Raw genomic sequence first — 27,230 nt, 5'->3', positions numbered from 1 at the left:
AATAAGTAAGCCAGCTATGGAATCTATCAACAATTCTCTCTGCGATAGACTACAAGTTACTGGGTTTTGGCAAGGAACAAAGTGCCATTATTATGATTTCCTCAGCCTTTGTTCTTTTACTGGACATTCCATGTGTGTAATGCATTTAAGTCACAGACAAAATTCACTGGTGGGTTAGTAAAATAGATTTTTACAGGTTAGGGGCATAGTTGTGTGGGTTAAGAGAGCTTCCTAGCAATCAGACAATTGTCGGTGGGAGGCTGGAAGAGCTGATAGCTTTTCTTGTGATGTGATGGTAAATGATTCAAGCAGCTTCACCTTAACATTGTCTGAATATGCAGGTGGCAGATGTCGATGGAAATGGGCAGGCTGCCAACAAACCCTTGTGACAAGCATAGTGACAAGAAGCAGCATGGGAATTGCTAAATTAACTCACTGGCTGCTTCCTGTTACAAATCTTAATTTTAGAAAATCTTTGCTGAGCAATTATTAGATGTGGAAGAACTCTGCAAGCCAATTAGAGTGAGAGTAGGAAGGCTGACACTAGTAAATTGTGTCTTCCAGCTAGCCCCATTAGGAAGGGTCATTTTCTGGAGACAACTAGCCAGTATAACAAGAACAGGAGCCTTATCTGTAGCTCTAATGCCTAATCATGGATCTTCATAAAGTCAGAAGGAAGAGGAGTTTACGTAGATACAAAGGTTATAGAGGTCTCAAACTCAGCATCCAAGGGTCATAAAAGTATTTAAATAAAATTAATAGGTGGGTCTCAGCTGTTCCACTCCTGCAAAATAGGGCCAGGACATTTTACAGTTAATACAGAGTTTGAGATAGGATTTATTTGTATAGCACTTCTAGATTTTAGGTTTAAAGTTTTTCATGCTCAAAGCCATGGTTTAATTGCTATTCTGTTGATAGGTTTTAATGGCTTTTGCTTTATGAATAATAGTTATTCTTGTTTTTCTTTGTACCTGGAGGCACAGTGTGAACACTTGGCCTCACCAGCTGGGTACAAACAGTGGTGTACAAAATTACACTTCACCATACACAATTTCAATATTTGCAATACTGCTGATGGAATTATTGAGAACATGCTATTAATGCCATGTAAGTATAGGTGTGGGGTGGCTTCTTAATGCAATGGTACAGTAATTGCTTCCTTCCAAAGGAAAAAGGGGACAATAAAGGAACAATACATCTATTTTAGCATAGCTTTTTACTTCCCATAAAACACATTTTAATGTAGTACATTTCAATTATTATAATTGTCCTTTATTCATTCTATTCTAGGAAACGGTGTTTGTAGCTGTGGAAACTGTGAGTGCTGGGAAGGATGGAATGGAAATGCTTGTGAAATCTGGCTGGGGAGAGAATACCCGTAATGGAGGATGTCAAAGATTGTGGAGGGTTTTTTTGTTTGTTTTTCCTTAGGCTGCTAGGACATTTAACTTCAGAAGTATCTGGGTGTGGGTATGCATGAACGCACACATACATGGTTGTAAATACCTTAGAACACATTTGAGGATCTGCTCCTTAAAGAAATGCATCAGAAAACTAAGCAAGGGAGCACGACAGCCCAAGCTCTAGAGGGTGAAGTCATAAAATACTGGCCCTATGGAACTTGTCCAGAGATTTTTTTGTAAATTCAGTGGAACTGATATTATACCTGTAATGACTATTTCTTTGAGCAACCTGAGGCAAAGGTATAAGAAGACCCTTTTTTAACATTATTTACTTGATTGTCATGTCTCCTTGTCAGTATGCAACAATTCACCTGTAGAAGAGTAGCACTGGTGGAATATTGTCAAATAATTAGTTTGATTTGTATTATGGTATTTGAAAAATACATTATTTGGCCCTTTTCTTTCCAACAGTCCTGATTATAAACCAACTCATACATTGAGAGAAAATATTATAGATATAATATTAATGATTTTTTTATTTGGTCAGTTGTGTAACTGAGGTCCAATTACGTGACAGACCCAAAATGTTTGAATGGGAACTTTTCCACAGGAGAACTTTTAGTTTCTGTGGTTGATATGTCCGAAAGTTGGTTATCTAATCTACATATTGCAATACTTTAAAATACATAACCTATAGAAACATATGGAGCAAAACTAATAAAGATATAAAAGTAATATTGCCTATTCTGCATATATATTCTGCAACTCACATGTACTTTTCTTCTACTGTTCTACATATCTACAGCTGCCTCCTACATGTAAAGCAAATGAAATTTTTTTATATTAGTAACTTTAAGGAGTTTACTCTTAGAAATCACTGTTCAGTACAGATTGCCCTTTCACACATGGAATTCACTGAATTTAACTGCATTTGTAGAAGTAGGGAATCTGAACATCAACTGACTTGAAAAATCATCTGTGCTATGCAGTAGCTTGGTCTCAGCCAAAGATGTTTGGACAATGTTGACAAAGTAATTAAAGTTTTAATACAGTAAATACAAACAAAGCAGTGGTATGAACAAAAATTTTATTTTTATTTTCCAATGGTGAAATGCTGCTCAGTGTGAAATTCACATTGAGTTATGAACGATGCACAACTATTGGGACTTCCCTAACTTATTTACATATGAGTCTCTTATTTTTTGTACATGTAGATTTGGCAGCCCTTGAATTCTTTAGAGCAAAAAAAAGAAATATACATTTTAGTTTCAAAAGTGTTTACATTTTGTGAAACCATGATTGAGCAATAAATTGATTAAATGGCTCAAAAATACTTCTTTTAGATAACAAACTTTAACATTGTGGTTTAGGTGCCAAGGTCCTGATTTTTGAAGAGGTGCATGACTCAGAAATAATGGAACTATGTATTAACAAAAAAAAAAAAATCCATTATTAGTCTAGAAATAACTTTTCTTTTAGAAAGAACAGTTTTGAAATAGGAAAATACAATGGTACAGAACATGGGTAGAATGCAAAATTTCAAATTAATTTATTTAACTGCTTTAGTATTCCCCTGTCCCATATAGTTTGCTTTTTAACTTTAACCACATTTTTTTCCCTCTTAACCTGGATTCTTTCTTTCTAAAAATGAAGCTTGTGAAGCCCATATTCTCAGGGAGTTTTACCATTACCAAACATCCAACTTATATATAAGCTATGCAGATAAATAACTAGACATACATCCCAAAGCTGCTAGCTACTCTCTTACCAGATAACCAAAGTATCAGGCAGAGTTCTAAACTGTATTCATAACACATAAAGAATCCTCAAAGTGAAATTCAGCTTGAAATTTTAATTTATGTTTTATACTTAAAACCCTAAAACTCCATGGAGCTCAACAGGAATATTTTCTTAAGTTTTAACATATATGCATTTTGCCAACCCTAGTGTCTGGAGAGCACAAATTGTTGCTTTTATTTATATTTATGAATAGTGAATACCGCTGACCTGAATCTTCTCATAATCACTGGGTTTTTTGCATATACATTCATCTGCTGAATCAGAGTGTAAACAATGAAGGATAAAAAGTTCTCCTTGCCTTCCTTCCATTTATATTAAGTATTGTATAAAGAAAATACTACATAATCAAAACTCTATTCTGCTGTCAGTAGATGCTTTTGACTCGTTTCATGGCATCAAAACATATACTGTAGATCAGCTGTGGTATTTCAGGTACTCATTCATATATAAAAGAACAATTCTTTAGGTGGTTCCAGTGTCGTATTTGATACATTTTTGTCATTTGTTTTAAGTTTATATCCTTATAGAGTATAAAGTAATTTTTACTTTGATTTTTTTATACCAATCAGCTCCAACCTTTTTGACTACTGGATAGATTATGTAGTCATAGCGTTTCAAAAAGGGTTATCCAAGTTGTTTTTAACTTACATACGGAAAAAAATCAGAATATCTAAGACAGCTACTCTCTGTGGTTCCTTTAAATGCAATTATCAAACAAAATGGTGCTATTACTATAAACCTTAAAGTATTAACTAAGACTACTAAAAATGGAATGTACACATTAATTCTTTTCCAATTTTTCTTTTGTTTCCTATCATGTTGCTTGAACATTTCCCCTGCTCTTCATGTGGAGGTAACTGGTGATGTGACACCCAGCTTATCTCTTTTGTGGCTCCTTTCCTCTTTAGAAAGATGAAATCAGAAGGAATAAGATTATTATTCCACATATTTGAGTATAATAGCTGTATTAATAAAATTTTATCTTTTTCCCTTGTGTCATTCCCTGTGATGGGAATTCCAGACACATAAACTGTAAATGCAGGAAGAGGCATAAGGAAGTGAAACTTACTACTTGATTTTTCACTGCTAGTGACTGTAAAAGCCTGTTTCCAGGCCTGTGGCAAAAGGCAAAACCAAACTGGATAAATGGGGAATTTTTACTGATTAGATTGATAAACCTTATAAACAAAAATACATTATAGCCTTGTTTTCTTCTTATGTGAGAAAGAACACAATCCAGAAGTGTGCCAGTGCTTCTATAATAGACTTGCAGGATTACACCTATTGTGTATAACATATCTGTAATATCACCTATAAAAACCTGTGGATTGATTTGCTTCTATAATTTATTAACCTGCTTGTGATCCTTTTTTTTCCCCCACTGGCTATATTCTTTCTTAGAAACGCATAGATGCATTTAATCATGTACCTGCTCTCACTTTCTGATATATTGCCCTTGCTTCTTTGCAGAATGACATCTCACTTTGTAGCTAAATGGTACAGCTAAATGATACTGGGATGAAGAAAGCTAAGTTGAATATTTCTGTGACTAAGTAATTGAACAAAAAATTTATTACATCTTTAAAAATAAGTCATAGCATTTGCATTAGTCATCACAGAAAAAAACCCTGTTACTAAACATTTTACAATGCATTGCATGAAATATGAATTTATCTAAAGAGCCATTTAAAAGAAAGAGAACATTCTTATGTAGTCTAATTTTGCTTCCATTCCCATTTGAATGTAGCTGAATAATGTATTCTTTATAGCAATAAACAGATGGATCATCATGATATGCTTTTACTGCATGGACCAAACTGTCTGCTTTCATAGCTCATTGCTTAAACTAGTTTTAAACCAAGACAAAAATTTCCCCATATATATAAATGTAAAGCCAGGGTTCTTAGTATTGTTTCAGGTATATACCATAGTCAAAGTGAATTGCTTTACTTTATATCTGGTGAAGGGGAGGGCGTGGGAGGGGTTTATTAAGAACCAACATTTATGAAAATGACAGTATATTAAAAATCAATTGAGAATGGCTAAAAAACCCAGAAAATGAAGCAAAAGCTCTGTTATGTGAACTACAAAGCACTTAAAAGGAGCTAGAGACCCTTCCATAGGCTCTGCCTTGTGAGCAACCTCATAAGGATTCTTGTGAATTTATAAAACTTTTGAAGTACAGCAAAATGGTGCTTTGTTGAAGTAGTTCATATCTCCTCAAAAGTGGATCTCTAAAACTGTGCAGGTGTGACTGATTTTGCCAAATAGAACTGTAGCTGAAATACAGATCAAAAAAGAGAAGAAAATGACTGTGCAGTGTTAACATATAAAATGGCAAGATGAGGTCAGATTTCAGTGTGAACAGTCTCTAAGAGATTAGAGAAAACCCAGAAGAACAAAATACAATGCAAGCATGCAAAAGACTTGGAACGCTGCAGATTCACGGACAGCTGCACATGTAAGTACAAAAACCCCAATCTGTAAATACAAATTGATTCCATCAGGTTTACTATACAGTACTTTAGTAGTAACAGACAGTTGAAAACAGCTTTCACTTAACAGCAAAATTAATTTTAGAGGGAAGAAAATGGTGAAGTCTCATCCTGGAGAACAGCAAGAGAGGTATTATATTAAGGAGCTGAAATTTTCTTTGGCATGGTAAAGGGGGAGAACTGAGTTTGCCAACCTATTTACATGACGTTTCACCATCCTGTGGCCAGTGCAATGATGCTTTGCACAGTCTACTTCTTACATAAACTTTTCTGTTGGTTTCCAGTATGCCTTCATATAAATGTTTTATTCATCATGTTAAATCTGTGTATACAACAAATAAGAATAAACACAAACTGTACAATGCAGACAAACTCTTTGCATATATGTATGTAAATTTGTAACACTGACCAACAGTTCTTTGACAGACACAACCTACAACATGCAGTTAGTTCATCCTTGTCATACTCTTCCCATGCAACAGATGAGACAAGACAAAATTAAAGGGAGGAAACAAAGCACGAAGATACCTGTGTTATGTTTAAACAGATTGTAGAAAAATAAAAAATCAGGGCATTGATTCATTGGATTAAACACTCATATGAATTTAGCCCACAGAAACAAAACCAGAAAACAATAATAAAAAAAAAAGAAAAAGGCAAAATGCTATATTTCCAGTATGTACTAACTGCTTAAAGAAATTAAATCTGCCCTTAATTATAGCCTCCCAAACTGGTTCACAGATCATAGTTACTCAGGACCAAAAGGTTAATGTTGAAAATATTGTTTATGTAGGATCAGGCAATGAACCAGATCCTCCTTGTATGGCTCAGCCAGGTTTCCAGCCCTGTCTCTCCTCAAGCTCTTACACTGGGTGTATAAGACAGCTGAATGGGACATGAATTCGTGTATTCCCTCCTCATGAATCAGGTGAGAGAGAATTTAGCCTGCAGCTGTTCTATCTTACTTGAAATATTGTGAAGTTCTCCTCTCGCTATCGCAGGAAGGCCTGGGGCCACGGCGGGGCCGGCCCCAGTGCAGCGTCAGGGCTGCTGCCTCTCCTGGCTCCTGCAGCCCCCAGCTCGCCATCTGAGTTGCTTTGGTTTGATTTTGTTTCCTCAGGGATGGTGCACAAATCCCACTGGACCAGATGGGACGAGAAGGGCACACTGAAGTTTTTAATAAAGTGTTGTTTTTCCCTGCGCACACAGATTTAGTGCTAGCAGGCAAGGGCACAGTCTTAAGTCAAAGTTTCTTTGCATTTTTATCACAGTTTTAGATTAGGTTTGTATTTTAGTTTTTTTTTCTCTACATGGATAGAGGGCTTCATGCTTAACTCATTCCCTCCCTAGAAAGACCCAACATCAAGCATTATCTTGCTGTTCTCATATCACACATACAAAAGGAAGTCTGACCTACAGAAAAAAGAAAAAGTTTATCTAGAATGTAGCAGCTTTACAGTAGCCTCCTTGAAGAGTGCACTAAATGTTGCTTATAAAAACAGAACACATTTGAAAACTAGTACGAAGAGTTCATTCAGACTGAATCAGACTGTTCAGCTGAGCAGACAGGGAGTTTGAAATAATCAGCAGTCTCTGTCAGGGACTTCAGCACAAAGATGTGATAAAACAAATTGCCAGAAATACAGTGCTAAAAAAGGAACGGATGGTTTCCTCTTTTTGTCTTAAAATATCAAGGTAACAGCAAGAGGCCAAGAGAGTGTTGCCACACAGTTTTCCAGACTGAGATACAGTTTGATCTTTGCTGCCATTTCTAAGAAACAAATTCCTTCTTAAGCGTACAGAGAGTGCCTGTATTTTTCAACTTCTGAAAGCCTGTGACTAAGTGTGCAAAAACTTCAGTGGCATCTCTGTGGCATTCTCTAAATCTTTCCCCTGCCCTCCTTCATCCCCCACAACACTGGCTTAATTGTTCACAAGTGACAAACTCAAAGGGTTGATGTTGTTCCTGGTAATATGATCCAAGGCTTCAATTTTATGATGTTTTTGATTTCTTCTAGGTTCATGTAAGAGAAAGTACAGTATATAGAGATCAAGGCAAGGCACCTTCAATCTAGCAATTTGGTGGGCATGTTATCCTAGGAAGCTGGGTGGAGGTACATACTGGGATATCAGTGAAATACATAGGACTGGACTTTGCATGCTTAGCTAAAAATAAAAATAAAGTTTTGTAATATGTCCAGTTTTAAAACGTCTTTTTTTAAAACACCAGAAATATTAAACTATAATTTGTAACTACCCTTTGCATTGGTGCTGCAAAAAAGAACACAACAACATCCTTGCCCATGCTTTGCTAAGTAGGTGTGGGATTCAGCCAAAAATAACAATGGCATTAAGTTCAGTTCCTTAAAAATAGGAAAGGATTATATTTAAAATGGATTTAGGTAGCGCAATTCTGATTAGTCTTACTTTTTTTCCTTTTATTTGTGGTGGTTGTTTTTCAAACAATGAAGATTTAGTAGATGAAAAATGAGCCTTAATTCAGGCCTACAAGGCCTACAAAATTCTTTGGACCCACTTTTCCAAAAATGAGTGGGTCTTGCTCGCTGGGCAAGGCAAATGTTACCATTACCAGTAAGCCTGTGATATGTATAAAACACACACACAAAAAGAAACTATAGGGATGCCAAACACACATTTCAGAAAACTCCCCATTGGTTGTGTTTGACACTCTTCCCTCCTCTTTAATGCCAACCTCAGAAGCACAGTATCTGTTACTAAAGAGTATTCACATTTAATCAATATTTTAAGCCAGAGACAATGATCCTATTCTTTATAGATATAATTTTTAATAATAGATTTTTGAAGGCTTCCTGATTCCCTGATTGCTTTCAAAACTAAGCCACCGGCAACACTTAAGTTATAGAGAAACACAATCCCTGCAAAAGGTCACAAACAGTGGAGCGAGCAGCCTTATAAAAAAGGGAAGAAGAGAAATCCATAATAGCACAGGTTTACAGCATCTAACTAGAAATTACTTGATTATTTGTGTGCTACAAAATAGAACTTAAACACATGGATTTTGCTGAAACTGGACTCAAAAAGGGATTATGGGCAATTGTCAGCAGGCAAGGTATCAAGTGTACTTGTGAAGTATGTCATTCACATGAAGTGTCACAGTCACAGAAAAGATATTAAAAAGGCATTCCAATATCTGGTAGGGCATTCCATGGTCTGAGTTTAGCTGGTTCATCCAGGTGTCTTCTCGTTGTGGTGGAGCTACATGTTGAGATTTATCCTCTTGCAACAACTCAGTTCAGAAACAGGAACGGGCAAGCTGGTGACCTGCCACAAGCTGATCCACAGACACTGCCGAGGGGAAGTCTGGCAAGGATAAATCACTCAACTGTACTTGGGACTCAGTAAAGTCACAACACCTGTGAGGATCTGGCTATGTCGTCTTGCTCTTGTTCACTGGTTTGCCTCCATTCATTATTGCAGATGCACTTGTGCTTTTACTTGGAGTTACCCCAGCCTTTGGCACTGTTTCTCCAATATCATGCAAAGATGGTTCTCGGTACATGGCAACTGAGGGAAGGAAGAGAAAGGGAGAAGCATTTGAAACAATGTATCACATATGAGAGTTCATCTCAAAGAGGATTAATTTTCTATGTTCCTCTTGCATACCAGGGAAACTGTTTATTTTGACAGATGGCTGTTTTTTACCACTGATAGAATTGTTTGACCACCCTCCAAAATTCTCACACTTCTGCCTCTGACTTAAAAATTCAGTAGGAAACTGCATTCTTCCTTGTTTAATGGACACTATATCTTCTTGGAAATGAAAAACTAGTGTTTTTTCTTTGCATAAGGCACACAAAATTGTACCTGTGTATACCCATGTGTAAGTATATACAACCCTTAAATAAACATTAAATAAATATGCGAACTTTTAGAAGTAAAATGTGTTAAGACATATTGTAATTAAAAAATGGGATCATACAATACAGTTGTCTAGTGTTCTTTCTTAGTGATAGATTGCAAGACTAGGCTAGGGTCCAGTTCTACAAAGCTACATGTAGATCAGTCTTCCAAATCTGAAGAATTTGGCCATGGTCTTTTCTTCGGGTGTGCCCTGAGTGGAGAGTGCAAAAGTTGTTTGGGGGTTTTCCTACCTCATTTCCAAAAACACATGCAGTAGCCACTGATCTCCACTGAATGTAGAAGTGCAGAAAACTCCAAATTAAACTATTAATTCTTAGAGGAATTAGAAGTTTTTCCCTTGGCTTCAGTCCCTATCTCACCCATTCAAATCCTTTGAGGGAAATACATGTATTCAATTACACAGTTCAAGCATTAAGCTGCCTTAATGATTAATGCTCTTGGATAATTCAATTTCATTTTCCATGTCACTCCATCAGGTAATATTTCCACTTATACCTAACTCCAGTTGCATTTATTTATATCAGAGCAATGTTAAAAGAGGTGTCACAGCAGTCAAAGGAATTAATCATGACACTGATTTCCAGACTGGGTGTGTGCTAACACAGAGAGCACAATTCCTTCATCCCTTGGCTAATTAGAGTAGGAGGCTGGAGCATCAAAGTACTGACCTTGATCTTCGATGGTGTGAAGTTTCATAATAAATGTAAAGGGCCCCATAGCATCATTAACTAATCAAATACTTGTTCTAACATTTCCAGTGACATAATCTAAATCCTTTTATAGCTTCTTAAAGATGGAAATTAAATGTCTTCTCTGGAGTACATAAGGCTGGTTATGATCTATATCTTCAGAGTGGCCCATAAATGTGTTTAGGGCACTTAGCTGATTAATTAAAAGAGCTTAGTGAAATAACACTGTGACCTACAAAATTATCACATTGAACAACATGAAATGGAACTATAAAGTAAGGAATTATATAGCACAGCTGTCATATTTGATGATTCTCATAGGCAGTGTAAATCAATTTATTTCTAAGCATTGTCTAAGCTATTTTGATGAAGTCTGATCATCCAAAAATTATCTTTAAAAAGTAACTTCTTTCCTAGTACATACAAATTTGCAATGCTTTAAAAAATGCACTGGCATTCCCTCCCTATAAGTCTTAATATAAAAAGATCAAGATATAAATTATTAGTATTGTTGAGAGCTTATGAAAGAACTGTAAACTTTCACAAGACAGGGAAAGCACAAAGGCTGACTTCAAATAAACATAAGTTTATTCTGATTCTTTCCTTATGATGAAACTAAAGTACTTGAGAAACTGATCCTTCAATCAAAAATTTTAAGTTAAATATCAAAAGAAATTGGACTGCTAACCAAAGGATTACTCAAGTATGTGTTTTCAGATGGTAAGAAATGAGATAATTTTCAGAATGACCATGACTACTTTCAGAGGCTGTGCAGGAATTAGAACAATAAGTAGTGCCATCAGGACAAGAAGCAAAAGGCAGCATATAAATATATACATATGTATTTGTATATAAATACAAAGGATAACACAAAAGTTTCAAGATATTAATGGATTTTTCAGAGAATGTGACATCATTTTGGTGTGTAAGGTTACTGTGATTGTTATTTGTTCCTATCTTGTTTAAAGGCCAACTTACATTACACCACTTGGCATAGTAGTACATCATGATTTATTTTATAAGAAACCTTTGTGTTTTATTTTAGAAAGCTTTTACTTTAAAATGTTGACATTTCATCCATTCCCTATATAACTCCCAATCTTCAATAGTCATTATCTTATTCTGCCTAATGAAAGGACTATTTTCTCACTGCAAGATTCACAATAGTTTTTGTCCCTAACAATGTAATATTTTAAAAGCAGCACAATGCTATTCCACAAGAAAAATCTTTTCTTGTAGAATGACCACTTAGTCCATGGAAAATTGTTTGTGGCATCACTACATGGAAGCACAAAACTGCTCCATGGAACGTGGGAGTGGCATTGAGATTTTTCCCTGTGTGAGGCATGCATATTGAGTAAGGGCAATTTGGAAACCAGTCCCTCTTCTTGTGAGATGTATAGGAGAGTCTGCCAGAGATGGACTGAGCCTCACCTTCCAATGGCTTGGGTAGAAAATGAGCTGCTGGTTTTGTTTTCTTCACTCTGTTTCCTTTCATGACCTGCCCTTCTTTGTTCAGCCCCAAGAACCAGGCCCTTCCGGACTCCTGTTGTCTGTAGAGCATGGATGAGTAGATTACATAATAATTTTCAAAAACAGACTCCTTGAATTTGCACTCTGGTGTAAAAAGTTCCTGTGGGAAGAAAAAAAAAATTTAAATGGTATCTCTAAAGTGCAGGATTTGTTTTGATAACTTACAAATACCTCGTGATAAGTTTTACATATTATTTAAGATAAGGTTCTGCTTTAAGGTCAGGAGTTCTGTCTTTGTTTGGAAGACCTCCAGTGAACTTATTTCCCTTCCCATGCATGCCTCAGTTTACCCACCTGTGCTACAGAGATAATATATTTTTAAAGCAGAAAGAAAGCCACACAGGCATAAAAGCACTATTTAAAATACAGGCATAATTATTGTTATTATGCTTCCTTCTCTGACAGGATGGACTTATGAAGATTAAAAAAGTCTATGCAAAAATAGTATTAATGAGATAACAGTTGTTCTGTTTTAACTGAATGCAGCAGGCTCCCTCTTGTTTACAGCAACTAATATTTGATGCTTAAGGTGCTGCTACCAACATTCAGCATTCCCTGTAGTCCAGGAAAATACCATCACAGGGAAATACTATTCTGATATACAAATTTCTTTACAAAGAATAGTAATTCCTACTGGCATCCTCAGCAAACATTCCAAAACTGGAATTTTTTTTCAGAAGTCACATTCAGTAAGAGCAGTTATCCTAAACTCTTTATAGGTTAATCTAAGCATAAACATCTGTAGTCCAGTAGCCAAATAATAAAAAATATATATTAATAACAGAAGTAACTAACAAAATAAACAGTATGAATATCCATTGAGATAGAGGTTACCAAAATTCTTAGAAAAAACCCAGCAAGTTAACAAGCAAATAAATACACATTTAAAATATCACAAGAAAATAGGATTCCATGTGAATGTGATTTTCCGTCTGTGGACCCATCTGCTGAAGCCTGTAGAAGAAATAAGACATAAAAGGAGGAGGTAGATGTGGGAAAGGGGGAAGTAGCTTGCTAAGATTTCAGAGCTCAAAGTTCTAAACTCTGAATACTCTTTATATTTCTTTTAGTTATCTTTCCCAAAAAGCAAAAAAAAAAAAATCTGGAAACTTCACATCTTTTCACTTCTCCATTCACAGTATTTTTTTCCATTTCTTTTTGTTCCTAGCCCCATGCAGTACTGAGTTAACACCCAGCAGGCAATGTATTTTCAGGGTCTCTATGCCATCCCCAGCTGCCTATATATTGTAAGAATTTCACAGCTGTTTCTGCCACAGATTTACTTTCTGGAAATCAAAGTCCTTAAAGACACACTTCCCCATACCAAAATGCACAGATTAAAGACTTTTCTGAACGTGCACTGAATATTGCTTGGTGCACAATCTAGTTCTCCTAATGTGGTGGGGTACATGGTATTTGTACTGCCATGGCTTAAGTTAGCACCTGTAAGCAAAGCTGTCTTGATGAAAACCAGGCATACTATTAACAGTACCAATATTTGAGCTTCGGATTAAAAAAAAAATAATGTATTTTATGCAGCAAGAAACTAAAAGCAGAGATCAGCTTGGAAATCATTTGTGAGCCAGCCCTAAAATAGGTTGCTTTGGCCATGTCAGCCAGTACACTTTGTGTCTACAGGTCAGACTCTTACAGGATGCAAAAACAGATCTGAATTGTGCAACGGCATCCTTTTGCACTATCACATCTTTACCCCCCATGTGTACAACTGCATACCAACTGCATATACAGGGATATGCATATACAGGGATATGTATATATGCAAAAATGCAAATAGAGACTTTACTAGAGGCACTGAATACTGATGACAGGGAAACACCTTAACTGCACAGTGTCCTTTGCCATGGGGCTTTTTCTCTCACTGTTCAAAACTTTAAGACATCTGTTGTTTGTGTTACTCTCCTTTCTCCTCCACTGATTTCAAGTCACAGTAGGGCTCAAGGAGACTCAAAATAAAACCAGAAGGCAGGGAGGCATGCTAGAGGGAATGCCTGTTGAAGCCTAGCACAAGCATTTACATGCGAGTCATGTTCCTTGGCTGTTGAAACAGCAGATGCTAATCAGGAAATGCCTACACAGCTCTCCTTATTGCCTACTTCACTGAAAATGCTACCCCCTGTGTTCCCCATGAAGTTTTACTTCCTTGTAAAGCTCAATTACCATAAACACTACTTCTTAGCCAATACTCACATTTTTTGTGTTATAAACAAAAGCTGTTTGTCATTCTATGTTCCTCCCTACTAGAGCTGCTTGGCTGCCTCTAAACACTATTTGTATGTTTTCCCTAACAATATCCATTATTGATACTCAAACAAGGTTCCTTCAATTCATATCCCTTCTCTGAATCAAACCAGTCTCTTTCCTCTCTCATTTCTTTGGCACTGCAGTAGTGTTTCTGACAGTGCACAGTATACAGAGTGGTAGGGATTTACTTTACCAAGAAAAAACCACAAAAATATAGATTATGGCAATGCAATTACTTAGCTACTCCTGGTTGTAGACTAATAGACTGGACAAACTGGCTAAACAAATCATTACTACTATGTAGTTATAAAAAACATAATAACACTGATTTTTTTTTTCCCATACAAGGAAGAGTCAAACCCAAATACTGTATTCTGCCTAAAACTACTGCAGCTATCCTACTCCAGATACTCCAGATACTTGGGTAGGACAACAGTTTTGGAGAGAGTTTGCATTCATCCAGTATATTAGGAGGTTATTCTGCCTGGATTAATGTCAAAAAGCCCCTGAAATATATGTTACTTTAAAACAGACTAATAGTTCCAGCAATGTGAGGACTATTCATTACTGAAAATTAGGCACCTGACAATTACTATACTGAACTGCAGACACCAGTTCCTCTAAGGAAAGAGTTAATCAGAAGACTTCTGAAATGGCCCCTTCCCTGGGGCTTAGGTGAAATTGAATATTTCTAAGTTAGGAGTGATGCCTAAAGTCTTGCCTCAGACACTGTCTCAGCTGGCTGAAAATTGCTTCTGTATTTTCTACAGTAAAGTAGCCATAACACCTGGGGTGTTGGTTTTGCATGTACCTAGATCAAATCTAGACCTGCATAGCTTAGACTTAACCCAGTGAGAACTCCCAGAAAATTACTAATATGCTAACAGCACTGACTTTAAAAAAATAATCCATGGGTGACTTTATTTAAACCTATTGCTGGGGTAGAGGCAGTACAGGGTGTTTTATAAGGGAAACTGAGTTGTGAGGACACTCCCCTAGGCTACCTCCCTATCTGTATCCAACCTGAAGCAATCCAAATCTGCATCTGGCTGACACGAATAATTTAGATCTTCCCTGCAAGAATGACTTTTTGGGTTTTGATCCCAGAACTTTTTATATCAGGAAGTGAAAGAATAAATTGCAAAACCAGATATGACTTGCAAACAAGAATTTGAGCTCAGGATTTCTCTTTCAAGGTGAGAGCCCAGATTTAACCTGTAGTTTTATATAAAAAGTGGTTTTATCCTGTCAAAGCAACATTTGAGAAATAAAGTGTACACCAGCTGCCAATTTTTAAAACCCCAGGAATGGGTTTTGGCTGTGAAGTGCAATCTGATACAGCTTCCTGGGTCCCAGAGAAGTGAAGGACATGTTAAATTACACTTTGCTGAGAAGAATTTTCACTTTGATATTTTTCTAGATTCTCATCAAATTTTTGCTTGATGTGAGTCCTATTTGGAGATATTTTAATTCTAGTTGCAGTAGTATTAATTGGTAATTAAAGATTGTGAGCTCAAACTTGTGGAATCAAAAGTTCTGTCATTGCAGATTTCTTAGTCTGCAATGACAGAACTTTTGATTCCACAAGCATTGCCAAATCTTAGCATTATACTATTCAAAATGATGGGATTTTGCCTCATGGAATCGTGTGGTGGTATCAGAATCTACTTTCATATAAGAACAAAACACAAAAGAAATAAAATAAAAAGAGCCATTATCCACTTCTGAAATCTGTAAGTTTCTGAAAAGAGCTCAAGTTACTTGTGGTGTCAACACAAAGATATAAGGGGTTGTTGGAAAGTAATTCAGATGACAACTGAGATGAATTCCCTACGAAGTAATGTCTTCCTGTCAATCAAAAGCTGAGGTCTGACATGATGCAGCTGAGCCTCAATGCCAATCAATAACAGGGCCCTGTAGCAAGTGGCTGTCATTCAAAATCAAAGTACAGCAAACTTAGTTGTCCCACAAGCCTTTCAGTGATTGAAAATATTTGAATGGATTATTAGTGTAACTTCCCATTTTTGTTATTTCACAATTTAGTTTGTTCAAGCTAGTTAGCTTTATAGAAGTTACACATGTCCATTCTTAGTCATGACTTTTCACTCAAAGTAAATCCCACAAAGCACAGCATTTTCCTATTCCTGTTCTCAGAAAGAAGAAATATGCTCTGAACCACAGAGTTACAAAGCAAAACTAGCATGACAACACAACTAGCCACATAGCTTCCAGACATTGTTTACAAATTAAATGGACACCTGCAGTATTAAATTATATTTCTGTTCAGTAAGTCAATAATGAACTGTCAGGGCTGAACAAAAAGTAACCTTTCATTGCACACCATGAGGGACAGTGTAATAACCCGGCTCTGCAATGGACAGCTGTACAAATAATAAGGGCTCCCACAAAAATGTACTGCCTTCTAGTCCTGAACCTTTAAGCCTCTTTAGTTTTGTGTTTTATTCTGAAATATATGAAGGAAAGGCATTGGTTACAGCTCACAGAAGTCATAAAGCTAGCAGATCTCCTCCTGAATTGCAGCCAGCAGCAAACAAGGAGCAGCGGACTCTGCTGGAGATGGGCACAACAGGACTTGTTAATCAACCAGGCAGCAAAAGCACAGCTTTAGGCTGGACTAGCTGCAGTTTCTGCTTGGTGCCATGCAGAAAACACAATTGCAAGACAAACTCAAAGAGATTGCCAGGCAAGGGACAGCCAGGCTAACCAAGCATTGTAAAAAACCCTGGTACTATTCATTACTTGCACCTAAAAGTACAGCTTATGGAACAGGACCTCAGAGCTTTTGAAGCACAGTCCATGTGGAATCTGCCTGATGCAAACACCTCACAATCCAAAAAAACCCAACACATCCAGTCAATTGTATTGGCACAGTAGGAGGTGGTTATCAATTTTTTTTTTTTTTTTTTTTTTGTAGAGACGATGACAAAGAATTCTTAAGAACAGACTGGAGAAAGGGCAACATGAGCTTTGTGGAGGCTTATAGGAAATTTCCGCAGAGTGAGAAAAGCAGCACAGAGTTGGCATAAAAGTGTTTTGAGAGTTAGAGGATAGCAACACAGGAATAAAAAAAAGGAAATGACATTTTAATAGTGGATAGAAAGGTTGGAAATGACTCATGAAGACTGGTCTTAAGGTTGAAAAGAAGCAGTCTGCTTAATGAGGAAAATGCACTCATAAATAAGCTAAAATAATCAAGGTGGGAAATGAACTTTGGGGCAGAGTCCTGAGTGGAGACTGTGGGGGTAGCACTGTGTTCCTCAGTGCAGGAGGGGAGGATGCTGCAGTGATCCAAGTGTGGAAGGATGAGATCCCAGAAAACAGCTGCAGTGGGGTGGAACAGCAAAAGGCCTTGTCACAGACATATTTGTGCAGCAAAACCTGTAAGAACAGGAGGTTTCTCCTGCACATTACACTTGGAATACACTGAAATTGATATTCCAGTGACTTGCTGCACATTGAAATAGGTAAGTTAGACTACCCTCTTACAGTAAACCTAACTGACAAGTGCTTGTATGGGGAAACAAAAACAAAAAAAAAATCACTTAATATTTGGTCCATAACATCAAATTTTCTCAAAGCTTACATGTTTTAAGAGTCTACAGTTTGAAATCATCTTGTGCATGAGCTTCTCTTCAAATGGCAGAAAACACAGCAACACATGGTTACATACTTCATGAATTAAGGAGAAATTTATATTCTATTTCCTGCAGGTTGAGAAGACATGTAGTGTATCTGGGCCTAAGAAAACCCTAATACAAACATAATTTTTAAACATCAGAACAAGAACAAGCAAAGTTGGCAGAATTTTCTATGTGCAAACTGGCCAAGTAAGATACCAAGGAACACAAGACTTTAGCTGCCACTGCAAGCTTTGCAGTCAATTACTAACTTCAAAAGTAAAGGCAGTAATAGCTGAACCTGACAATCCTGTAGATATCCTATGAAAGCAGCAAACACTCACAGCCCCTTTCAAACAGTTTCCACCATTTTCTGGCAGAAAATTTCCTCAATAAATTACAACAGCCACCGAACGCCATTATTGTCTCCTTCTAAGATAATGTTATTTCTATTTCTGAAGATTACTAAATGTGATCTCTAAAAAAGAAGAAAGTTATAAAAAGAGTATTTGCTATCATGCAGGTAAAAATCAAGGATGATTCTTGCTGGTTAAAGAACCACTGAGAGTACATTAAAATGTCAGCATGTAAAAGAAAACTTTTAGTTATGATTTCTATATCTCACTTCCAAGTTCTTTACAGACTTGAAAATGTGGCTATAACTGCTTATACAGAAATAATCCACTTTTGACTAAATTTAGGCAAAAGTCAATGTAAATTAAGATTATTGCAAATAGTTGCACTTAATTAACTAGGGTTCTAATTAGCAGGGATATGAATGGTATTATTGATCATGTAGCAATTCTTTTATTCATATACATTCATAAGCACCTCAAATGAGGTCATGAATAAAATTCACATAATATACATAAAGATAAGCTAACAAAAATAGTTTGAACAGATATCTGTGTGTTTAAGAGGATCACAGAATTACAAAAGAGCTAAGGTTGCAAGGGACCTTTTGAGATCATCTAGTCCAACACTCAACACTGATCAAAGTCTGGCTTAACTTAATGTGCATCAACTTAATTTGCATCAACTTAATGTGCAATGTTGGAATCATGGAATCATTAAAGTTGGGAAAGGCCTCCAAGATCATCAAGTTCAACCTTTGACTGAACACCACCATGTCAACCAAACCACAGCACTAAGTGCCACATCCAGTCATTTCCTGAACACCTCCAGGGAGGGTGGCTCCACCTCTTCCCTGGGCAGCCTGCTCCAATGCTAAACCACCCTCTCAGTGAAGAAATTCCCTCTGATGTCAAACCTTCCCTGTGCAGTTTAAGGCCATTTCCTATTGTCCTGTGTCTGTTTGCCTGGGAGAAGAGGATGACCCTCACCTGCCTACAGCCTCCTTTCAGGTAGTTGTACAGAGTGATAAGGCAAAACCAGAATATACCATATTTTTACAAAAATTTCCCTATTTCACAACAGATAGTTTACCTTGCTTACAACTAGAAGCTATGGCCATACTGATCTATAATTTATTAAAGACAATAATATTCTTTATGGAAGGCAGAGCACAGAGCACATGCTCTTTCATAAATTTACCATTTGAAAAGATGAAACAATGATGTCAGAAAAAAGAATATTTTAAATAATAAATGCATGAATGATACCAAATTACTACTTATATATACTAGACAGGAGAATTCATATATTTCCTCTTACATAAAAGCTACTATTATGTTACAAGCAGTGTTCTGGTATTAATCTTCTTTTGACCACTATCTACAATTCATAGCCATCAACTCAGTGGGACACAGCTGAGATAGAACAAATTTCTTTCATATGAGCATTTCCGATAAATGTTATTTAAAGTTGGACAATTTGACTCAAAAAATGACTTCATGTTTGTGAAATGCAGCCCATCATGAAGATCAGAAACATAACCATCACACTGGGAATGAGTGCGTAGAGGTTGGTTAAACACAAGAGGAAGTTTGAGGCAGCAGCCTGGAAAAGGTTACTAATTTTCAAAACTGTCTTCATGACACTCATTTCAAAACTAAAATGCGTCACTAAATGCTCAAGAGTAGAACCACAAAAAAAGTGCTGCTTCTCCTGAATAAAAGAAGCAAAATTTTTTTTAGAAATATTATTGAGAAGCCAAATTTGTACCTATGGGTTTGGTCTGGGAATGGTCTGCAGCCCACCAAAAGCCATCACATCTTATAGCCTATGCTCAAGTATCCCCACAGACACATGAAGGAGAGAAAAGTTGTTTTCTGTTTCATTTCAACTCTGAACTTTCACAGAAATGTGTAATTTTTTGCTTGGGTACATCTTTGGCTTTAAAGGAATCTCAGCCAGAATCCTTGTATCACGGAAATGGGATATTTGTTCTCCTGGAGCATAATCTCCTCCCCACCTAATCCTCAGCATCTACCTTCCCTTAAGATTCAAATATGCAGTAAAAATTGCTTTAAGGCTTCAGCTTAACCAACAACAATAACTCCTTGCTGTATCAACACAGAGAGACATCTTTTATCTCCTGTACAGCATCTGTGATTAAAGGAACCCAGTATCAATAAGAAAGGCAGATGCCCCAAGGCATGACTAAGAGAAATTACTTGTATTGTAAAAAATATTGCCTTCCAATACTGTCATGGGGGGTTTTGAGAAGAAGATGGGTAAACCAGCCTATATTTGATGGTCACTTCAACTCAGAACAGCCATAATTCATCAGCTTGCTGGCAGCACCAGGCTCTCATCTAGAAAAGGTCAATGCCAAGGGAAAAATGCGATGGCGCTAAATTAAGAGACTGAAAGGAGGATTTAACAACATAGCTGTTGAAACAAACCATGATGGGCTTGGGAAGAAATTCTCCTCCAGTTGCCCATCAATTCACCATCCTGTCCCTGGATGAATAATGCAGGAGGAAAGCAGAGACATTCAGTCATAGACCAAACCTTTCCAAGTGACAGTGGAATTTTTTGACACAAGTTTATCCAGACACTTGCAGTCATTACTGTAGACAATCTTCTGCAATGTAAATGTCTCACATAAAACAAGGTATAAAGAAAAACTCAAAAATAGCTATTGAAATGGCCAAAAAGTACAAAGGAGGATGATGTTTTCTAGTTATTTATCACAAGGAAATTTCTACTCCTCTCTAATACATTGAAATATTGGATAAAAAAAATATTAGTTTCCGTCACTATTATGCAACATCAGATGGGATGGTATATTTTCATATATACAGTTTTTTTGTAGACCTGTCTCAGTATGATAGTATACATGTCCATAACTATGTACAAATGCAAAAGTAAACATAAATAGGTGCAAATTTAGAGGTATTTTTCAAGGTATAATTTAGGCTCTTTCAGTTCTACATGTTCCTTCCAAAAGATGTGTGAACTTATGAAAGTTCAAAATGGGTGTAATTTACAAGCTGAGAAGCTAGAAAAAGTTGCAAGAACACTCAAGCTAAATGAAGTGGCCTACTTTAGTGTACTCTTTTCTATTTATTTTTTCTGTACAGTTGTGAGCCTGTTTTTCTGCTTGCAGCCTTTCTTTACGACCTGTCAGTGTATGAATTACACTATCTAAAAATCAAGTATTATAAAAAAGACAGGGGCTGGAATAAATAAAAGCCAGGAGGGTAGGTTTTATGAAATTATAATTATATGATTATTATATGGCATTCTTGCTAATGTCTCTTTCTCATTCTTTTGCTGTTTTACACTCAGTGTTCATAAGAATAATATGAAAGGTAAATTCAAAGGAACCTGAGTCTGAGGAGACTTTTGTAAGGCAAAGCTATTGTGTAATGGATGTGATCCCATCTCTGAGAAAACGCAGTAGCTAAGTCTTTTCTTAATCTCACAACTCAGTATGAGTTGCAGTTGATCACTAAACACTGGGAAGCACAGCGAACAGGGACAACTTTAACAAGAAACTTTAGGTGTTTGTTACTTAACTCTTGTTATGCAGCAAATATGTGTTTTAGGACAAGCCGCCAATCTCTTTCTTTTTTCACTGTGCATCGTTTTACCCATATTTGTTCTTCTTCTTTGAAAGCAAAACCGAATATTCAACAGGCTTTCCCCATTTCCTTCCAAAGCAGCTTTCACATATGAAGACAAAGGGCTGTAAATCCATTCTCTGTTCTTTTCCATTCTCTCCTTCTCCAATGACAGGATAGAAAATGATGGACATCAAACCAGAAAGACAACCAAAACCTGACAGGTTTACAAGCTCTTAAATATTCTGTACCGTTTCCTGATTTATGCATTTTCATTCTTTCATAGAGATAGATGCCTACAGCACTGTTCCACTTAAAAATAAAAAGTCAGTGCCCATAGGATGGGACACCCAACAAACTGCTGCCTGCCATGAAATATCTGTCCAGAAAATATAATGCAAGAGCAAACTTTCCTGTCCTGAAATTATTAAATATAAACAAAAATCCTAAAAGTCTTTCTAGTATAGGAAATATTCATATATATATTTATGTTTACATAAAATGCAAAAAGCAGTATTCACTTAAAATATTTTAGTTCATCTAGAGATCTAAAACATATATCTTTTATTGTTTAACTTTCACTCATCTACATAATTGTTACTTCAAGTATCCATTATCAGAAGAAACTTGAAGTACAGAGGCTCACACCCAAACATTCAAAAACTGTATCTTGAATCAGTAAAAAAGAAATTCCATTATGTCTCCTGTTCTAACTAAGCAATTAATGGGATATAAAATGTAAGCCACTAAAAAGTATTTTTGTGGAATGGCATCACACCATCAACCAGTTGGAAAATGTGAAAAGTAACAAGTCAGACACTTTTGGGTATATGTTTATATGCTAAAACCCCAGAAATTTAATGTATCTCATTAGAAAGGAGATGATTACATGCAACTCCTAACACACTCAGCAGTGATGCTTGTTTTTTTATGCATGGGTAACTCCAAGGTGGTTATATCTACATCCTGATATTCAGATAAAATTCCTCTTTCAGCAGCAAACTTTTAGGGGTTGATTATGTACAAGATGAATACAGATGCCTGGAAAAACCCATAAAGGTACAAAAATCGGAGTGCTAGCAAAGGGTTATGGATTTTAATTTGCCTCAGTGTTACGATATGCATTGCAGAACGAAAAAAATAATAAAATTGAAGTAGTTATATCAAGTAGTTTTCATAACAAGAAACAAAGCATGATTTTTGTCCGGAGTTGCTGGCTACTGTGTTATAATCAATTCCACTACTTACTCAAGGTGCTAGACATCTGATAATTTCTTAAAAAATCAGTTGTATCAAGCCACTATGCAACTCACTGTCTGTTACAGGATATTCTTATAGCCATCCTGAGAAAGTCAGCACTTAGTGTTGTATGGACATAGCACATTTATTCTAGAGCAGCTTCAATCTATTAATGAACTATCCTGGTGAATAATGAGATGAAAATATCCAACTTTTACCCTTTTAATCTACTCCTGAGGAAGGCAGACCGTAAAACATACCAGCTTCTTCAAAGAGGCTCAGATGTTTTGAATACATTTCCAAGAAAGCAGTGAGGTTTTACTTCAGATTACAGTTGCTTTTATGGCTGCTTGGAATTTATTGTATATCAACCATGTTCCTGAAAAATGGAGGATCTTCCTCTTTGTCAACATGGCAGTAAAAAGGCATTATCTATAGACTTGAGCGGCTAATTGCAAGGATAAACTCAGCTAGAAAGCATAAATTACTATTGAACTGTACATAGAAACAGTTGGAGGACCAGACTCAAAATTCTAGCCAATTTAAAACCTTAAGGTGACCTGCAACCTGCCCTCAACTGGTAAAAGGGACACAGTGGGTACACATATTAACATGGTTCCGCTACATTATCTGTAAGAAGCAAGGACAAACTGCTAAATCCAAAGAAAACACCATTTAAAGTCTTTTCAAAGAAACAGCCCTCTGATTTCTAAAGCAAAAAGCATGAAGGTGAAAATATCAGGTATTTTGATTTCCAAGTTTTTTGGAAGCACACTTTTTTTTACCGGTTCACCAAAGCTGAGCACGGTTTTCGTATGCTCGTGTCACAAGAAAGGTGCATCAAGCCATGCTGCACATAAAAGATGAGCTTCAAGAAATAATTCAAAAGAGCTGGAAAGAGGCTGAACTTCAGCCACTGAGTTGGTGAGCGCCAGCTGATGCCTGGTGATTGATGCCTCTGTAGTCACCCTGATCTCAGCTGCCTCCTTGCTTACAAGACTGCGGGATATTTTTTGTCTTTTTGTGTCTTTTATATTTGGTGATCTGCATTCCATTTTTCTTGTCCATTCCCTTCAAGTCTTTCAACAAACCTTTGAATCTTTCTAGCCCAACAATCAAACCATCAGCACATTAAAATATTGCTACAGGCCGGAGGAACTCCTTGTCCTGAGAACGCCATAGTGATTGCACACCTGTTTCTATACCTATACATGCTGAGGAATGTAACTTTGACCTTAGGTTTGACTGCCCACTAATACTTTCATGTTTAGACCTACAAACATGCATTTTGCTTATTCTCAGCTTTATCTGGATTTCCAATTTCTCCCCTTGTCCTTAAGGCATTGTATGACATGTGTTCATAAAATCTATCAAAATTACATGTATGTTCTGCTGTTATTCCCATTGGATTATCTCACTAAGTTCTAAAAAAAAAGCAATAATGCAGATGAAGCCTGTGTTTAGGCTTAAACTTCCATTTTTTTACATTAGTCTTAGCTTCTACCTTTTACATTGGTCCAGATATTTAAAAGGAGTCTCATGTGAGTCTGTGTATAAGAACCTACTTTTCAATACTTTACTCATCACAACTGAATTTGGTTCTCATGTTTATATTAAAGAACTAGATATGGATGCATTTCTTTTCCCTGAAAACTCCCAATACTGTTCCTTTGTATAATCAACAGATTTTGCCTTGCTGCTCGTAACTCCTTACAAAACCTGATTTTTTAGATACATGAGCTGCACGGAAGAGGCAAGCAGATGTGCCCTTTGGGCTGGGACTGGAGCAGCTGGTGTGACTCAGTGCCGCTCTGTCAGGGCTGATCTCACTGGTGCTGACTCTCAGGGGCCCCAGGGACTGCCCCGTGCTGCCCCAGCTCCAGCCCTGCCCTCTGCAGCCCGGGCACACCCCGGGCAAGGGGCCAGCCTGCAGCGCTGGGGTAACTCACAAATGAGCAACACACTGCCCGTGCCCATCATCTGCAGGCGCCAAGGTCAGAGTGGAACACAGAGACAATTTAAAATGCATAAAAACAATGACTTGGGGAACAGCAAATCAAAAAGTGGACATGCAAAGGGAGCTTTGAAAGATTTCCCAAACTATAAACTACTGTCTATACTGTGCTGCCCTGTTTTCTTTTTTTTCTTTTTCTTTCTTTTTGTTTTAGGTGTGAGTTTTAACCTATCACCTATATAATGGTATTTATTAATGCCACTTCTTTTGGAAAGACTTCAGACAGCTACCGAGAAAACCCCACTGAAGTTTAGAGACTATTACCCATTATTGTTCTGTTCAAATACATGATTTCTGTAATGGATAGGGCATAAAGGGTAGGAAAATAATGCTAAGGAGAATAAATCTGCTCTTAAAGGGTTGGAGCTGCTGTATTTCATGTAACAAAATTGAGATTGCAGTCATTACAGAAAGAATCAAACAACTGATCATGTAATTGAGCATCTAAAACTTACAGCAGGTGGCAGCTCCTCTTCTGCCTCTCTAGTTTGCCTGTCAGGTCCTTTTAATTGTACTTTTGATCTAACTAAGAGCAAATTAACAAGAAAAAAACCCAAGCAAGCCAAACCATCTAGATATTTTTGAAATGTGGGTAGTTTTCTACTGTTATTTTTTTATTCACTGAATCTCTCAAACAGCAACAGCACCAGAAGAAAAAAAAAAAAAGACAATTCTTATACATTAACTTAATAATTTCGTAGCCCTACCAGTGCTCAAAACAAAATGGGAGCAGCAACTGGTTGGTTTTTTTTCCTAACAATAACACAGGCTTATTATTGAGTAAAAAATAAACATTTCTCTTTATATCCAAATATAGAGATTGGTGCATGGTATAATTTGTCTGAGTCCCCGACAATGTAACATCTCCTTGGCATTTAGACCAGATCCTCTGCACTGACACATCACCTTGCACATTCAGTACTTCACCAAGCATTCAGAGGTGCCAGTGGGAAGCACCAAGATATTTGGGAAATCTCAGGGTGTGAATCAGGCTGCCAGTAACAGGCTGTGACATTCCAAATGAGACTGCTAAGAAAAAGGAGAAGCCCTCTTCTTCAGGATGCGCACAGACACGGTGCTCTGTCAGTGATTAAGAGATGAGTGCTGCTGCAGGGAGCTGCCTCTGCAGTTGTGCTCACAGGTGTGCCTCCTCTGCTGCTTCTGGAAGCCCTTCAGCCTGGCAGCTGAACTCTTCCATGGAAAAAAGCAGCAACTGAAACAATGCTGCCAGTAAACATAAAATCAGAGGCATTATACATACCTGCCTACACAAGTCACTAATTTCAGTGAATAAACTTCAATTCCTTTATGTACTTGCATGAGATCAGCAATTAGAAAAGAGGGAGTCACTGTGAATAGCACTCACAGTTTCTGCTCAGGCACTCAGTCCCCCGCAGTAACAAGAACATGTTGTTTACATTCTGTGTGATTTACATCAATAACAAAACTGGTATTTTGCAAAAAGACAAACAGAAAACTTTTCTATCCTTTTCATTTCTGTCAAGCTTTATGTCTTCAAAGGTCAGCACTAGTATTTCCACCCACCATTACCAGCAAAAAGAATCACAAAATCATAGAATGACTTGGGTTGGAAGAGACCTTAAAGACCATCCAGTTCCAGCCCCCTTTGCCATGGGCAGGGACACCTTCCATTCAATCAGGTTGCTCAGAGCCCCATCCACCCTGGTCTTGAACACATCCAGGGATGGGGCATCCATGACTTCTCTGAGCAACCTCTTTCTGTGCCTCACCACCCTGAGGGTAAATAATTTCTTCTGAACATCTATCTGAATATCTAAATGTACTCCTCTTTCATTTCAAATAAATAAGTTGGAAAAAAGCCTTTGGAGTACATCTAGAAAAATCTGTGAAGTTGAGATTAAAGCCAGTGTTCTCAAAGGTGATCTCTGATTTTGAAATTATTTTCTAACAGCAATATCTGGAGGCCAGATGGTCAGCCTTGCAATGCTGGGCAACCTCTGCTTCACTTTCAGCTGCTCTAGTGCTCCTGAAAATCAGGTCAGGAATTTTGGTGGCTCAGATATAGAACTGTGGAAATCTACCCAGAAACATTTTCCCCTAAACTCACAAAATCAGTCCCATTTTTCAATCCAGCTGAAGTGCTCTGCTTGCCAGTGCTAGGTCTCCTCAGGAAGCCCCAGAGCATTTTCACCACTGGTTGTCACTGTTATCCCTATGCTGTCCTGCTCATTCCTCATGAACAATACTAAAGAAATAGTTAGATATCTCACTATCAAACTTTAAAAAACCCAGTCCAGATCT

The 27,230-nt window shown here is 37.1% G+C and overlaps 2 protein-coding genes across 5 annotated transcripts in view; one reads left to right on the top strand and one right to left on the bottom strand.

The window, feature by feature from the left end:
- Positions 1-3,554, top strand: part of ITGBL1 (integrin subunit beta like 1) — a 124,868-nt gene extending 121,314 nt beyond the window's left edge. Inside the window, exon 11 of the mRNA XM_058042826.1 lies at positions 1,291-3,554. Within this exon, the coding sequence (XP_057898809.1) occupies positions 1,291-1,382 (92 nt within the window). The 3' untranslated portion in view covers positions 1,383-3,554. The remainder of the gene's footprint in view (positions 1-1,290) is intronic.
- FGF14 (fibroblast growth factor 14) overlaps positions 2,474-27,230 on the bottom strand; it is a 381,757-nt gene continuing 357,000 nt past the window's right edge. For all 4 annotated transcript variants that reach the window (XM_058042839.1, XM_058042853.1, XM_058042861.1 and 1 more), the window contains 2 exons: positions 11,725-11,923; positions 2,474-9,244 (listed from right to left, as the gene is read on the bottom strand). In XM_058042839.1, the coding sequence (XP_057898822.1) occupies positions 9,108-9,244; positions 11,725-11,923 (336 nt within the window). In that variant the 3' untranslated portion in view covers positions 2,474-9,107. The remainder of the gene's footprint in view (positions 9,245-11,724; positions 11,924-27,230) is intronic.

Source organism: Melospiza georgiana, chromosome 2 (assembly GCF_028018845.1).
Source record: "Melospiza georgiana isolate bMelGeo1 chromosome 2, bMelGeo1.pri, whole genome shotgun sequence".
Classification (NCBI taxonomy): Eukaryota; Metazoa; Chordata; class Aves; order Passeriformes; family Passerellidae; genus Melospiza; species Melospiza georgiana.
The sequence above is the reverse complement of the archived record's forward strand: the minus strand, read 5'-3'. Positions and strand labels throughout refer to the sequence as shown.